The following is a 15,774-nucleotide window of genomic DNA, read 5'->3' as shown; positions in this document are numbered from 1 at the left end:
TGCATTCCTTGAATAGATGGACCACAAGTGTCATGACTCTTACATTTTGCTACGCAATGTACACACGACAAAGGTCCAAATTGACCCCTAAATGACGTACGAGTTTTGCGGCTTATGCTCGACCTCTCGGTGTCTGTCCAGGAAATTCGAACACAAAAATCACAGGACTACATCGGGCTTATGCTCTTACCTTGTTATAACCGGTGTTGTGGTTTAGGAAAAAATTGCAGTCGATAATCATATTCGTAATTATTAGTATTAGAGAATTTACTTCCCGGATATCTAAAATTATACATCCTCTATTGAATCGGTTCGATGCATCACTTTGTCGTCGTGATCCATATATGTAGGATGGTGGGCGATGAGTCCCTATGTATATGGAAGATAGAGCTGTAGTGATGGATATTTGATGCTTTGATGCGTAATGATGAACACTGTTCTTAAAGTATTATTTGCTCCCACTATTGTTGCTATTAGGTTTGAAACAAATATGCCTCTAGGATATACACCAAAACTGTAGAGAAAAGAGTTCAACAATTATTCAATTTCTCTCTTGAAATTTTATCTTGAATGCGTTGTCAAAGTTATGTGTATGAAAAGAGAAGAAAATAAAGTTTCGAAGAAGAAGTTGTTGATATGAACAGTTCTGGTTATGTGTGATTTGGTATCTATTCACAGATAACTAGTTAATACATCTCTCGGAAATAATACCTTATCCCCAACCATCATTACCCTTATAACTTCCTTTCATAACCACTAGTAACCTTTTTTCATAACAAGAGTCGCCTATTTTCATAACCAAGAGTCGCATCTTTTCTTAACCAAGAGTTACCTCTCTTATGATAACAAACTATTTCAAAAGAGCTTTGTTCTTAAACCTATATCTCGGAGCCCTAGGGATCACCAGACTCGGCCCCATGTGGAATTGCCCCGGACTGTCTGTCATTGGAAGCCCATCGTTGTAGACGTTACCGATGATGCGGCCGCAGGGGTTGCAAATGATTGTGGTCCGCCTCCACTGGATGCCTCAGTGGTTGAGTGTCTCGAAGAAGGGCCTGATCTTGTCCTCCTTCTCGAACCGGAACTTGGAGGCGTCGACGGAGGAGAAGGAGAGGGAGTCCTTGTTCTCGGCCTCGAAGCAGAAGTCCGGCGGGTAGAGGTGGAGGGTGCTGAGGTGGAGGTTGGGCCCACATTCCTTGCATGTGTAGATCGACGGCATTGAAGACGACGATGATGAAGAACTGATCACAAAGAAGAAGAAGAAATGAAGAATGCGTATGCGTTGACTTCGGGGGAGATCGAATTGCCTTTCGTCTTCGGCACACGTAAAGTCATTTACGACGCTGTCGCGACCATCTAGAAATTGGAATAATGTCGAAATGCGAAAAAATTAATTGGCAGAGGGATGTGATATACTTATTTAACCGGTCAAATGTAATTTTTCCCATGAAAACACCCATTTGCTTTTAATTTAAACTGATTTTATGAACCGGTTTTTATATTTTTAATAAAATGTGGGGATAATGACACAAAAAGCCCCTGAACTTTGGCCCAATATGCAATTTGATCCTTAAACTTTTAATTTGTTCAATGTAGTCCCTAAAGTTTAGCCTAATGTTCAATGTGCTCCCCGAACTTTTAATTTGTTCAATGTGGTCCCTGAACTTTTGGTACATGTTCAATTTAGTCCCTGAACAATATGAAAATGTTCAATATAACTACATTGGACCAAAGTTCATGGATTATTTGTGTCATTTTCCCTAAAATATAAGCTTGTCAGATACTTCAACTATTAAAATATTCAATCGCCCTAATTCATAATACGAACTGAATCATCCCGAACTTAAATCTTGGAATGAGAGCTGGCGCCAAATCTTAGTTAGAGATGATACAATTAGCGGGTTCTTGATATCATGTGTATGTTATTCCGATGGTATAAAGATTAATCATTTTGTTATGGCAGGATATATAATTATACCTCGACCTCACGAAATATTTCACTCGCACCACGGATCAGGTAAGTCATGAACAAACACCCATGTGAGTGAGTCAAACATGATGGATTCGTTTGCAATTTGTAATTTGGGGTCGAATCCCGGCCCGGCCGGCCCTACCCGGCAAGCTTGGACATCAAACCCCGGCCGCCAAGCAAGGACCCAGTTTGGGACTATGCTTTTGGTGGGAAAGGAATGGACGAAACGACATTGACAGAGCAAAATTCAAATGAAAAAGTAAGCAAAAAGGCTTTTACTTGAGGGACGGCCTCCAATATGACGGATTCCGCAAACTGAAGCTTTGCATATACAGAATATTACAAAACACAGACGGCTGGCTTGTCTAAACGTCCAATGAGAGATTCTTGGCCTGTAGTATCGGATACGAATGAATGATGTCAAAGAATAAGGAAACAGAATCTCTCCTGGTTTCACATTTGGGATTGCTCTTAGATCGTGAAACAATAGAAAACATCCGATGCTAGTGCAGCATCGAATTCTCCAAGAGACTATGACAATCCGGCTATACGATGATGGGGTTGAAATGACATACTAAGCTGGACGCAACTAATGCACGCGGAAATGACACTTTGAGAGCCCATGGCCGTGGCAACAAGTGTGTAGAAAGTGATCATCCCAAATCATCATTCGCTCTAGATTCAAATGACCATCATTCGCTCTAGATTCGAATGAGTGGAGCGTGGTGCGGCGAGATTTTTTCTGGTTCGATTCTACCTCCAAGCTAAGCATGGGTAACTGAGTGATTGGTCTCCAACAAAGCATGCTTTCTCGCTTCACGACTCGGTTTTAACCGGGACCTGAACGAGCACGGTCTGCTGATTTCTTATCTAATGCAGACACAATCATCATAAAGAAGGCCAGGTCAATTCTCATGTACCCCCACCCACAATGATTGGTGAAGACCCGTTACTCAATTCTGGCCGGCCAAAGAAATGTTCATTTGCCTGAAGGAATCATTATTCTGTCAACCACTCCGATTTTCTATTTCCTCTGTTATGCCTACTTAATGAAAAGGTCAACTGACTCATTCTGCCACTTCCTAAAGCCTTAGCTCTCTTGTTGTCGTTACACCTCCTACCGCGTTCTATATATATGTATATGTACTCTGTCTAGAACAAAAATTAAGGATTCCAGAACCGTAAAATTGCCTGACCAATAGTGCAAACATAATGGAGAAGGGGAAGCCATCGAAACTGAAAGGCATGCTGCTCAAGTTTCTGCCAAAAACGGCGCCAGCAGTTACCTTCCAGAGCCCGCCGATCAGTCCCAGAAAGGCCACTCCCGGGAAAGCGCTCTCGGTTCCTGCTGCGTCCATAATCCCGAAGGATGCAAGAAGAAGACTGAAGAATGGAAGCTTTGACGCCCGGGAACCTGGCTCCCCAATAGTTTCGTGCATAGGTCAAGTGAAGAACAAGAAGAAAAAGACGAGGTTAAGCAGGCTCAGCAGGCAGGACTTGCCTCCGACGGGAGAAACCAGGTGGGAAGAAAAACGTCCCAAAGAGGTAAAGAAAAATAGTCACACATCTACAAAATTTCAGCTCTTCAAGGTGGCAAAACGGGGGCAAAAATCTGATGTTGCTGACAATAGTAAGCCTTTGGGTCTGGAGAAAATGCCCTCCCTGGCCAATGTGAAGAAATTTGCAAGTGGACGCGGTGCACTGACCAACTTCGACTGGAGGGATCACGGTGCAGCAGTGGTTCCAGATTGTTCGGATGACGAAGAAATAGAAGGGGTGAAGAAGAAGATCATACCGCATTCTGCACCCATTGTGCTTGGCAGAAATGAAATGGTACTAGAGCCCAAAAAAGAGATAAACTTGTGGAAGAGAAGAACCACAGCTCCTCCACCACCACTTCGGCTGTAAATCTGTTAGATGATTCAGTGAATCAGGACTTCATCACCATATGTACACTGGTTAACATTATATTTTTACAAGAATTTGCAAGAAAGCGCAATTAAGTGTCCAGTATGATCATCTCAAGAGGTGCACATAACATGCTTTTTATTTAGTTATACATATTAGCACTGTCCAAACATTTTTTTTTTAACTAGAATAGCATGACGCGTTCGTAATTATATAGCTTAGCATTTTTCTTTTTTGCTGAAAAGTGTAGCTTAAAAGTTACCACCAAAACAATGCACCCGAAAATTAGCAGCATAAAATTTTTATTTCAGCCAAGCTTTTCACAGAGTGAAATGGAATAAAAAGTTTATTTTGGCCATGCTTTTTACAGAGTGAAATGGCGTAAAACTCAATATCAGCTGCAACCAGCATCTTGACGCATCTCTTAGGGTCTCAATCCCATTGCGAACTAAAGTGTAAAAAAATTAGTCCATGCACATAATCCAACCGTTGCAGAAATTAGAAAAGCTCTCCTCTTTAATTGTCCTCAGAGCTAACTAGGATTTGATCACAGCTTGGTTCGCCGGTGAACAAGTGATCAAGCTTCTATAGTCAAGCAAAAATTCAAGCTCACAAAGTATATAATTGAAATCAGAAGTAAAATATCCAGAGGAAGTCATGACATGTGAGTTAGACACTCTAACAAACATTGATCCGGCAATATAAAAGAAGCTTTGAATGAGTTAACTATGAATATTATATTCCACTTAGATTTCGCCATGTGAGGTTCTTATATTCAGTATAAAAATTGGAAGTCCCATGACCATTTAAACGACAAATAAATAAGAGATTTGGTGCGATGCAATACGTTCAATGAGGGAGTTAGGAATATGTCAGAACTTGAAACTGTCTCAAAGAAATATTTTTGGCAGGGCTTCCAGCCAAGAAAGGAGTGATGAACAAAAATAACTGTTGCGGAAATACATTTCTCCGAAGTACCCAGGAGGAATGCACTATCTTCAGTGGATGCTTTGCAAATTTCTGCCTATCATTTCTTTTCCTATAAAACAATAAAAATAGAAACATGAGGGACAGACCAGAGCTTAGAAAACTGACAAAGCTCTGATAATTTCTTTAATGCGTCATAACTGATACAGGATGCAAGAACCTGTCAAAACATAATCTGCTGAGGTGACTCATGAACCGTTGAGGACTTCAAAATTCTTTGTCAAAAGCATGCGATTGGAAGGACAGTTATAAACAGTTCACGAGTCACCCTCAGCCCAACTGAAGTCCTCAACTTCAGTGGGGCAAATAATGGATCAAATTTACTGATATTAAATAATACGGTAAGGTTGATGAGATCAATCGCAGTGTGTCCAAAACGAGGTGGGTGAAGTAAAGCAAATCAGTTGGGAAATTTTGTGGACCAAAGGTCTAGAAGAAAGACTGGATCCAAAAAATTAAGACCAAGAAGAAAGACTGGATCAAAAGTCAAAAGACCTCATAAACATACGATAACATAAAGCAGAGGAATCAACACAAGTAGTATTTGAGCAAAATCCAAGGGTATGTGCTGATGAGGTCAACACGGAATTGGACATGATGGTGCTCGTGTCTATTTTTTGTCGGTCATATCTAAAATTCCAAAGTTTGGATTGTGATACAGGTGCACAGAGGACATGCAAAGGTCTGAAATGAGATTCTACTGCCCATCCTTTACTATTTTGCTTAGTTTTTGGCATGAAATTTCCAAGAGGAAGTTGAAGTTCTGTAATCCTCAACAGTAGAGTCCATTAATGTGGAATAGCTTGATCTTGACCAATATGTAAAACCAGCAGACACTTTTGCCCATCTTTTACTATTTTGCCTAGTTTGGTGAGAAATTACAAAAGGAAGTTGAAGTTTTGTAATCCTCAAGAGCACAGTCAATTATTGTGCAATGGCTTGATCTTGACCCATATTAACCATCAGACAGCAAGAAGGATTAAATGTTTTCCAACTAAAGATGACAAAACTAAAAGCTAAAGAAGAAGATATCGAACTAAACCTCTAATCAAGGAACCAAGTCATTTGTTAAAATGGGTCTCGACTGTATCACGCATATGCATAGCAACGACGGTGAAAGTGACAAACCAATCCTTTTAACCATGTATGATTGAAACAAGACATCTACTTTGTCTTTGCTCATTGAATTATTGAACATGAAAAGTGGTTCAAAGTGATTGTCTCTTGATCTTAGAACATCGGTAAGCCTCATTTTTCCGTCTAATTACATTCAAGTGATCATAACTAATTCTTTGTCTTCCATTCCCTCCAAACTCTTGAGAGTTTCAAATATCTCCTGCGCATATGGGTGGGACTCATCCTGCACTCCAAAAGTGTGGTGAATGCTCTCGATCTCGACAGAACTACAACCAATTGGCTTCCTAATCTCCTTCTCTTTCAGCAGCTTCCTTGCTCTGGCAACGTCCTGCCAACGCCCTGCATCTTCATACATCTTTGCTAGTAGTATGTACCGGCCAGCATTATCAGGGTCCAGCACAAACAATTTCTCCGCCGCTTTTTCTGCAAGTTCTATATTATTATGCACCCTAGAAGCACCAAGCAGGGCACCATACACATGTTTCCCTGCAGGAATGGGCATAGTTTCTATGAGTCTGGCCGCTTCGTCAAGTAAGCTGGCCCGGCCCAAAAGATCAACCAAGCAAGCATAGTGCTCCTCGGTTTTTTGAATTCCATATGCTTTCATACTGTGAAAAATTTCCCACCCTTTTGAGACGAGTCCTGCATGACTACAAGTAGATAATACACACAAGAACATCAATCCATCAGGGCACAGGCCGAGCTCTATGACTTTTGAAAACGTGTCGAGTGCCTCATCTGAGTAACCATGCATTCCATAGCATCTGATCATCGCATTCCATACAACAATATTCTTGTCGCACACTCGATCAAAAACATCTCTTGCAATTTTAACATGCCCGCAATTTCCATAGATTGAAATGAGCCCACTAGCGAGAAAAGCATTTACTTCCATACCTGACTTCATGATGTAAGCATGAATCCAAAAACCTAAGTGTATTGCCGCTGCTTGAGCACATGCAGGTAGAATTCCAACAAGAGTTGCGTCATCAGGCACTAAATTGTGCTCTTGCACCATTGCACGAAAAAGCTTTATTGCTTCACCAGCATATCCATTTGAAGTATAACCAGAAACCATGGAATTCCAGCTGACAATGTCCTTCCTAGGGATTTCACCAAACACTACTCTAGACATTTCAATCGCCCCGCACTTGGCATAAAACGCCAAAAGAGCATTCCCAACATATAAATCCAAGTTAAACGCCAACTTCACGACGTGGGCATGAATGACTTTACCTCTCTTCGTACATTTCATGGCACCGCAAGCCTTCAGCACAAATGGAAACGTGTATCTGTTAGCAGAGACGCAGCTTAACCGCATGCGGTAGTACACGTTCAATGCTTCCTCGAAAGGACCCGAGTTCGCATAACCCCGGATCATCACATTCCACAAGAAAACATCTCTGTCCGATAATTTATCGAACACCTTACGCGCGTCGCCCATGTTCGGCACACCGCGGTCGCCATAGGCCCCGACCAGCTTCGCTGCGAGAAATGGGTTCTGCTCAAATCCCCCGATTACGATCTGGGCGTGTATCCTTTTGAGGCAGGAGCTGCTTCTGCAACGTTCCAACAGGTATGTATAATCATACGAGTCTCTGTTCTGGATGCCTTTGAATGCACTCCCTTTGAAGTAGAATCTGATCGCTTTCCACGTTGCAGCGGAGACGAACGGGTGCTTTAGCCTTCCTCGTGGGCCCAGCAGATGCATGGGTCTCGATGGAACATCACAGGCCACTCTCTTTCAGCATTCCGCGCGTTCTTCTTGATGAATGAGAAGGCTTTCACACAATGTGTGCAACTCTCTCTGGTGCTGTGGCTCCATTCGCGAACGCCGAGGCCGAAAGCACCCGCCAATCTCGCGTCTGAAAGGTGACCGAAGAGATCACGAACGATGAAAGTCCCACTCGCATGGGCGAGGGGTCGGGATTTGGAAGACTCTGCGTGAGCCTTGGTTGAACGGAAAATGAGGATTCACTGTTGTTACACCCATTCCTCCGCCAAGTATGTGAATAATAGCGTACGTAATTTATTTTAATTAAATGTTTCTTATTTCGTAAATAATATTATAACGAGGAGAAAGTAAATACGGCTCCATTCACGAAAATGAATGGCCGGCGAGCCGGCACTAGCCTCTAGCTGGTCGCTAAGGTCCGGTGATCAGCGGGAGGGAGAATAAAAGAAAAGAAAAGAAAAGAAAATTCAAAAAATATTAAAAGTTGTCCACGTCGGCGCCTACAATGGCATGTAGGCTGGCATGTAGGCCGGCCGATATCTACGTCAGCAATATTCTGCTAAAATCAACCGGAATGACTGAATTGACATTAGATCAAAAGGTTTATGACTAAATTTGCACAAAAAAATAATTATGACTAAATTGACACCAATGCAATAGATTTTGCATTTTTCCGATACTTTTCCCGAGCAATGCATGTGAAGAGTGAAGGAGCTTAAAGTCAACGAGTTAGCAACCGAATGCATTTAGATTTGTATCATTGTTGTGCCTTTGTATTGTCGCCGAAATAAAGAGTGTTTGATGCATTTATCTTTCTTACATAGATTGCTTCTATTTTGGCGGAAATTTACAGTGAACGTACCCCACATACTATTTAGTATTTTTTATCTAGTTTAGTTATGTCCGTGTTGATCGTGAGCAAGATCTAAAAAGGCTCAAGTGGAGACAGGAGAAGGAATTCCTCGATATGACGGAGGGATTTCTCCATAAGTTCTCTCCGTATTCCTTTTCTCCCAATAAGAAAAATATTGAGAGAAAATTTAGGGAGCCTTCATGTAGGGAAGGTAGACTCCACGTTAGCTTTGGCTGGTTACCGTCGGGGAGGTAGTATAGTAGCTACCTACACCTTGAGTGACGAGTGAGGAGCTTTGGCTCCTGCTGGTTGGTTTATGCTTCGCACAGTGTCTGGTAACCGACTTGCTAACCCGCACCCTTGGTTACCAAACAATGTGTGTTTCAATGAGAAATTGTTCGATTTGACCCATCAGCCTCAAGTTTTGTCCAAGAAAAAGAGCTTTCGGAAGAGATAGGGGATGAGACCCAGCTCATGAGTCACAACTAGCTATTAAGGTCAGGTTTTATATGGGTCTTTTCACGCGATATTGTCCTTTGGCCTCAAATATCTATGATTTTTTTTTGCCATAAAAATATTTATGATTTGAAGCGTGCCCTTATAAGGGAAGGAAAAAATGACACAAACAGTCCCTCAACTTTGGCTCAATGTGCAATTTGGCTCTGAACTTTTAATTTGTTCAATATAGTTCCTGAACTTTTAATTTATTCAATGTCGTCTCTGGACTTTTGGTACATGTTCAATTTAATCCACGAACTATATGATAATATTCAATGTAATCCTTCATTGAACAAATTAAAAGTTTAGGGATCAAATTACATATTGAGTCAAAATTTAAGGACTGTTTGTGTCATTATCCCTAAGGAAATGGCATGAGACCCGATTTACAAGCCTTGTACATTCTTGACTCTCAATTAATGTAGCATTTATCATTCAATTACTAGTTTTTCTGGCTTTTTTACATTTGGAAGTTGCTCGATTGTAACCTTTCCGAGTTGGCATAACTTGTTGGGCGCTTGGGACAAAATTTTCAATTTAAGGATCGAAGGTCACTAATTTAAATCTTACATATTGTACGTAAATTATTTTGGAGCGAAATTATCTATATATATATGTTATAGGCTTGTATTTGACCAGTCCACGAGAATTGAGAGGTGTTTCATGAAACTTTCAATATTCAGGTCTTTAAGGTTGTGCTGCAGTTATCGAAAAAAAAAAGAGGAAGTTGCTACTTGCTAGACTATCAATACGGTCATTTTTGCTTTGCAAGTAAAAGCGCTTTGGTGTCATTCGTTTTTTATAAGAAAAGTGTAAAAATTTAAGTTAAAACTTTATGAATTAAGGGTAGGCTCGAGCTGAAAAATACTTTGCCCACGTTTCCCCGGTTTTTGGGGCGGAGGGGGACCGAAACCGGTCGGACCAACCGAGCCGGATCCTGTCAAATCGCGGAGCACTCGACCCGACCCAAAAAAAGTCACGCGCATATAAATACTGCTCCGTCTCGGTCGAGTCGTCTCCCTCCTTCCTTCCCACTCTGCAAACCCTAGATTTTGCATCTTCCGGAGGAAGTTTTCGCTCTTGCAGACCTCATCTCGCGCTTCGGCCTCGCTTGCTCCGGCTTCCTTGCTCGATAATGGCAACTCTCTCTCTCCCTCTCTTTCTCTCTGTGTGTTTTGTCGATCTTGTATGTGGGATCTGCGAGTGACTGAGTGGCTTTTGCTTTTCTTTCCTTTGATTCTTTGCAGGCGGATTCTCCTCGCAAGAAGTAAGCCTTCGATCCTTCCGATTTTTGTTTTCGTTCTTTGTTTTGCCGACGAATTTAATGCCTTGATGGCGCCGTGCTCGCAAAAGCGGCGTCCAATTAGCATGATCTAGGTCAGGAATTGCGCGAGCGAGGGAATGGGTAGATTATGTATTTCGTTTGTGAACTGATGCTCGGGCGAGGGCGACTGTGGGATGCGACTTCGTGTCGATGTCCGCGTCGAGAAATTAGCATGTGTGGCTTTATTGGCCTTTTCGTGTTTACATGGTGTTTAAGTTGCTAGAGTTCATTGTTTGAATGATAAAATTCAGGTGTCTGGTCTTCCTGTTAATGCTTCAGTCCCTAGATGACTTGAAATGTATTAAGGCAAGCCCATCTCATCAAAAGCAGGTTATATCTCTAGCGATTTAAACACCAACTGGTCTGGAAAAAATGCGTGTGTTTGCTCTATTTAGTCTTGCTTCCATCATATATTAATAATGAGGAGTAGGACCTTATAGTGGTAATATCTTTTTTGCTACTAGGGCAATGTGCATTTGTCGTGGTTTGGGCAAATAATGATTTGATCCACAACATGGGAGCAATACATATTTGCTTGCTTTGAATTGTTGACTCCATATTCGCATGTTAATTAGGTATTCAAGATCCCCCTCACCTTGGAGAGAGCAGTCAAGGTCTAGGTCCAGATCCAGGTCTAGGTCCCCGTCCTGGTCCAAGCACCGGCCGAGGTCACAGTCCAGGAGCCGTGGCAGGTATTTGAAGGGTTTGAATTTATTAGTTTATGGTGTTATGAGTTTCTGCTCACTGGTACTTTCATAGACTGAAATCTGGTTTTCTGTTTGTGTGGTATGCCGGTATATTCTGATCCAGATCAAGATCCAGAAGTCATGGCAGGTTAGTGTTAGCACTTCATTCCGTATATTCTTTCGACAATGATCTTGCTTGCTTTAGTCTGTCTTTTGCTGCCGCTTTCACTTATCCACTTTTGTGAAATTTATATTCAGGGACGATAACAATCCTGGAAATGCACTTTATGTGACCGGTTTGTCCACTAGGGTCACCGAGAGGGAGCTAGAAGACCACTTTTCGAAAGAGGGGAAGGTCAGTAGCTTCATTGGACTGTTCGTATTTCACATGTTTGTGAACATTGTTTTCCTGTTTGGCATTAGGTGCTGAGTTGACTTTGAATTTTAGGTTGCTTCTTGCTTCCTTGTGGTGGAGCCTCGCACACGCATCTCCCGTGGTTTTGCATTTGTTACCATGGACTCTGTTGAGGATGCTAACCGTTGCGTCAAGTATCTGAATCAGTCTGTCTTAGAAGGAAGGTACATCACTGTTGAGAAGGTAATGTGATATTACAGATCTTGGCAAGTAGTGAGATTTTTTATTACCTAGCTTTCTTCTAAACTTGGAGGTTTTCTGGATACATTCAGAAGACTTTGCGTCAGCTATGTTGGCAGCAACCAAAGATGATGAGTTCATCCATGTCAACTTAAGTGAAACAGCTTGATCAATGGCCGGCTTTAACAGCTTTTCAAAAGCATCTGATCAACTAAACATAGCAACTATATTGCAACAACCATACAACCTCAGCATTCACTTTCAACTCTCAACTAATCAACGGACATTAGCAACAACTTTCTAGTCAGGATTATATGGTATCTCATATCCGGCATCCATTTGTTGGAAAACTAATCTTAAGTGTGTGGTTTTTGTTTCCTTTTATTCCTGTTAACTTCTTTCACACAATTTGAGATTTTTTTTTTTCTTGTCCTTTGGATAGACTATCTAGAAGGATATACTTTCTTCATGTTTATGTGGTGATTGAAATTGGCAACGGAGCTTGTAGCAGAAGTGATTTGGATGGCCAACCTTTTGAATGATGGCTTTATTTTCTTTAGTTGGGTACTTTCCATTGGTAATGCATTGTTTATTTCAGTCACGGAGGAAGCGACCGCGGACTCCAACTCCTGGGCAATATCTTGGATTGAAGAGCACTAGGGACCATGGTGAGGATTTTGCTTCCCATTTTTCTGACAATGGCGATAGGTATCTTTTGAAGGTTCTGAGACAAATTTGTACTCTTGCATTGCAAACAGGCTATCGTGGTGACCGTGGTGGTGACCGTGGTGGTGACCGGGGCGGTGATCGGGGCGGTGATCGGGGCGGTGACCGGGGTGGTGACCGTGGTAGGTATCGCGGTGGCCGGGATGATTATGGGTACCGTAGATCCCCAAGGCGCTCACCATTTCGAGGTGGTCGTGATTATTCTCCCAGGCGCTCACCTTACGGTGGAAGGTCAAGGAGGGACAGATCAAGGTCACCTATCTATTCTCCTCGTGGTTCTAGGTGATTGTTCTTCTTAGGAAAAAGTGTGACCAATTGGCAAGGGATATTTTGGTTGGACTAGGTGTGACTTGTTACTGGGGTGTCTTCTAGAGGTGTACGAAACAGTTACTCTTCATATCTCTTTGTTATGCTCATGCGTCGTACTTTAGAACTTGTTGATCGATGATCTGTAATATGAAGTTGTATTTTGCTTTATGAAGTGTGTGGCATGATGTTTTGCGATAATTTGGTGTTTCCAAATTCTTTTTGTTGAAGCACGAGGGCCTATTTTGCATGCCAGTTACCACAGCTGTTGAAGACGGGCCATATCATGATGTCCTGGTGTCAATAGCAAGATTGTGGTGTTTTCTAATGCTTATTAATTGGATATGAGCTATGTTTGGGATTGTCTACCCCGAGTATTGGAAGGCTCTTCCTTTTTAGCAATCGAAACTAAAAAGGTCCTTAAATGATCCTTTTGTGGTCTATGCCTCTGAGGCAGGAACACTATGGTTATGATTGGTTGTCTAGATTACAAGTCTGGATTAATAGGATGTGAAATATAAGGATTTTGATATATTCTATCGATTGATGAATTGTAGTAATATTGTTGGATATTTATCTATCCTGTTAATTTGGTAGGAACTGCGATATCAATATAAATATACGTACGGAAATGATAAGAATCTTTTATGATTAATCTAAACCTCAAACAACAGAGGAGTTCATTAATAGCATTCTTGGGCTATAGAATTGACTGACAAGAAATGTAAATGGGGCACGGCGAAATTGATAGGATAGTTCAGCGAAAGAATACCAGAATTAGTAAGTGAGAATAAGCATTTAACATCGAGATGAGATTTTGAAAATTTTAGCGCGTCGACTCTTTCGCCGTCTCTGAAATTTTGACATGAAGTGGAGAGTTACGGAGGGAGTTCGATTCCCTTGTTGCTTTCATGAAGCTTTTGCGTGAATCAGAGAATTAAGGAGGGAGTTTGTGGTAGGGTAAGAAAATAGCTTTTATACTATCCAAGTATCCATAGAAGAAATTTTATTCACTCTTATCTCACCTCCACCCGGGATAATTTTTATTCTGTTATATTTCTTTTATATCCGGTTTTATTCTATCCAAACATAGTCTATATCATTATGACTTTCATCCCAATTACCAAATGTAGTCTACGTTGGTGGTTTGTTTCACCTTGTATTCCGGAGGCATAATCACATTTTCTTGCTTTGGTTCTTAAGTGGTGGGGAAGATGCTGAATGTATCACCAGGAGTGCCAAGAAAGCACATCAATTGTCACGATCCTGCTTATCATCCAATATTTGTGTCATTCTCTTGTTTTTCAGAAAGTGAAGAAAGACAGAAGTACACGAGTAGATCAGGGCGAGAGATGCAAGGCACGGCTAAGCTTGAGACTGAAATGGAGGGGTTCGCCAGGCCCGTGCAGCAGTGTGACGCATGGGCTACGAGCAAGAGGCCCCAGCAGCAAGCTGCCGTGATGAGCTCCTCTCCCTGGAAAAATTAATTTAATATCATGTGAACCGATGGCCCACGTATCATATATTAAATTAATAAGAACAGATACTGCACTTGGGGGGTGTTTGGTTCAGCTTTGGGAAGGGGCTTTCGAGACTCAAAGCCCATTCCCAAAATGCTGGGGTGTTTGGTTTAGCTTTCATGCTAGCATTTGGCCAATGCTAGCATTCCACGAATGCTACTGTTCACGTCTTTTTTTTTTTTTTTTGGTTTGAAGCTGTTCATCTTCTTCACCAGGCAGCCGGCCGCCCCCAAAATGCTGGGGTGTTTGGTTTAGCTTTCATGCTAGCATTCCAAATGCTGAAAGCCCAAGGCTGGTCCGGACCAGCCTTGGGCTTTCAGCATTCCACGAATGCTACTGTTCACGTCTTTTTTTTTTTTTTTTTGGTTTGAAGCTGTTCATCTTCTTCACCAAGCAGCCGGCGAGGGAGAAGGGCCGACGAGGTCACCTGGGATCGGGCAACTACCCAGGCGGCGACGGTCGCCTGGGGTCGCTCGACCCAGGCCGTCGCTGATGCCGTCACTGGGGTCGCTCGACCCAGGCCGTTGCCGCCTGGGTCGCGCAACTCCAGGTGTCGACGGCCTGGGTCGAGCGACCCCAGCGGCCGTCGCCGTCCCGGGTCGTGTGACCCCAGGCGGCGGCTCGGGTCGCGTGACCCAAGCGGCCGTCGCCTAGGTCGCGCGACCCCCGCCGAGGGTCGCCTGGCCTCGGGTGACCACCGGCGGCGGCAGATCTGGCTCGCCGGGGGTCGGCCGACCTCGGGCAACGGCCGCCGGTGCCAGATCTATCTCGCCGGTGGCCGTAGGCCATCGCCGGCGGCCGTAGGCCATCGCCGGCGGCCGGCTCCGGCGATGGGTAGGTTAGTTTTTTTTTTTTAATAAATAAAATAATTCTCAAAGTCCATTTGCAAAAAAAATTCACCAAACACTATATTTTGGCCAAAATAGCTTGACAAAATATTTTTACCAAACACCATTTATATTTCCTCAATGGACTTTCACTCAAAGGTATTTGCATTCCCCCAAATAGCATTTTCAAAGTTAAACCAAACAGGCCCTTGATTTTAGCCAAAAGGCCGAGAAAGGTATGCCTCTTCCCCTGTTTCGAACCCCCTTTTGCCCTCGTACGCTAGATCCCATCTTCGCCCACCAGAACTATGTGGGACTCGTGCTATTTGACAGGGCGTTTTCGTGGGTTTCTACTATATTTTCCTAAAGCTATGGCTGAGGATGGGCGGTAGTGCTGTATGTAGTTGAGACTTTTTGAGACCCATAGGTGATTTGGTCGTGGTTCGTTGCTTTCACTCAAAGCTTCTGCGCAAGGCATCGAAGCAAAGATTCCTCAAAGGGGTTTGCAGTGCTTTTCCTGAGGTTTTGCTGGCCAAAACTCTTGTTATGTAGTTCCCAAAACACACTTCGTAGACGATTTCCCCATTTATCTTGACCTTAGGGGGATCGTCGGTCACGACTGGGCAATTTATGCTTCGTTGGCATCTTGAGCTAAACATTTTGCCGTTCAAATCATATATTGTCTAGTAAAAATAAAAGA

At 42.6% G+C, this 15,774-nt stretch overlaps 3 protein-coding genes and 1 non-coding gene across 5 annotated transcripts; 1 reads left to right on the top strand and 3 right to left on the bottom strand.

The window, feature by feature from the left end:
- Positions 1-726: 726 nt before the first annotated feature.
- On the bottom strand, positions 727-5,721 carry LOC130140588 (uncharacterized). 2 transcript variants are annotated; one of them, XM_056320267.1, is made up of 3 exons: positions 3,538-5,721; positions 3,182-3,386; positions 727-1,195 (listed from the first exon to the last, which is right to left on the bottom strand). In XM_056320267.1, exons 1-3 carry the CDS (start codon positions 3,770-3,772, stop codon positions 943-945), a joined length of 693 nt encoding a protein of 230 aa, XP_056176242.1. In that variant the 5' UTR covers positions 3,773-5,721; the 3' UTR covers positions 727-942. The 2 variants fall into 2 exon arrangements, with proteins under 2 accessions (XP_056176242.1, XP_056176243.1); XM_056320268.1 differs by having other exon boundaries at positions 727-1,241; positions 3,538-5,720.
- Positions 5,722-5,979: 258 nt separating this feature from the next.
- On the bottom strand, positions 5,980-7,993 carry LOC115683742 (pentatricopeptide repeat-containing protein CRR2, chloroplastic-like). Its single transcript, XM_030608344.2, has one exon. It carries the CDS (start codon positions 7,713-7,715, stop codon positions 6,138-6,140), a length of 1,578 nt encoding a protein of 525 aa, XP_030464204.1. The 5' UTR covers positions 7,716-7,993; the 3' UTR covers positions 5,980-6,137.
- Positions 7,994-10,081: 2,088 nt separating this feature from the next.
- LOC115683706 (serine/arginine-rich splicing factor SR45a) lies at positions 10,082-12,928 on the top strand. Its single transcript, XM_056320648.1, has 8 exons — positions 10,082-10,228; positions 10,338-10,357; positions 10,990-11,106; positions 11,225-11,248; positions 11,359-11,455; positions 11,549-11,698; positions 12,294-12,363; positions 12,454-12,928. Exons 1-8 carry the CDS (start codon positions 10,226-10,228, stop codon positions 12,705-12,707), a joined length of 735 nt encoding a protein of 244 aa, XP_056176623.1. The 5' UTR covers positions 10,082-10,225; the 3' UTR covers positions 12,708-12,928.
- Positions 12,929-14,112: 1,184 nt separating this feature from the next.
- LOC130140688 (U2 spliceosomal RNA) lies at positions 14,113-14,303 on the bottom strand. The gene has a single exon (XR_008818667.1). It is a non-coding gene; the product is annotated as a U2 spliceosomal RNA (small nuclear RNA).
- Positions 14,304-15,774: the final 1,471 nt, after the last annotated feature.

The sequence above is a fragment of the Syzygium oleosum genome, unplaced genomic scaffold (genome assembly GCF_021117445.2).
Source record: "Syzygium oleosum isolate NSW1041296 unplaced genomic scaffold, Sole_v2.1 Sole_v2.20, whole genome shotgun sequence".
NCBI classification, from domain to species: Eukaryota; Viridiplantae; Streptophyta; class Magnoliopsida; order Myrtales; family Myrtaceae; genus Syzygium; species Syzygium oleosum.
The sequence above is the reverse complement of the archived record's forward strand: the minus strand, read 5'-3'. Positions and strand labels throughout refer to the sequence as shown.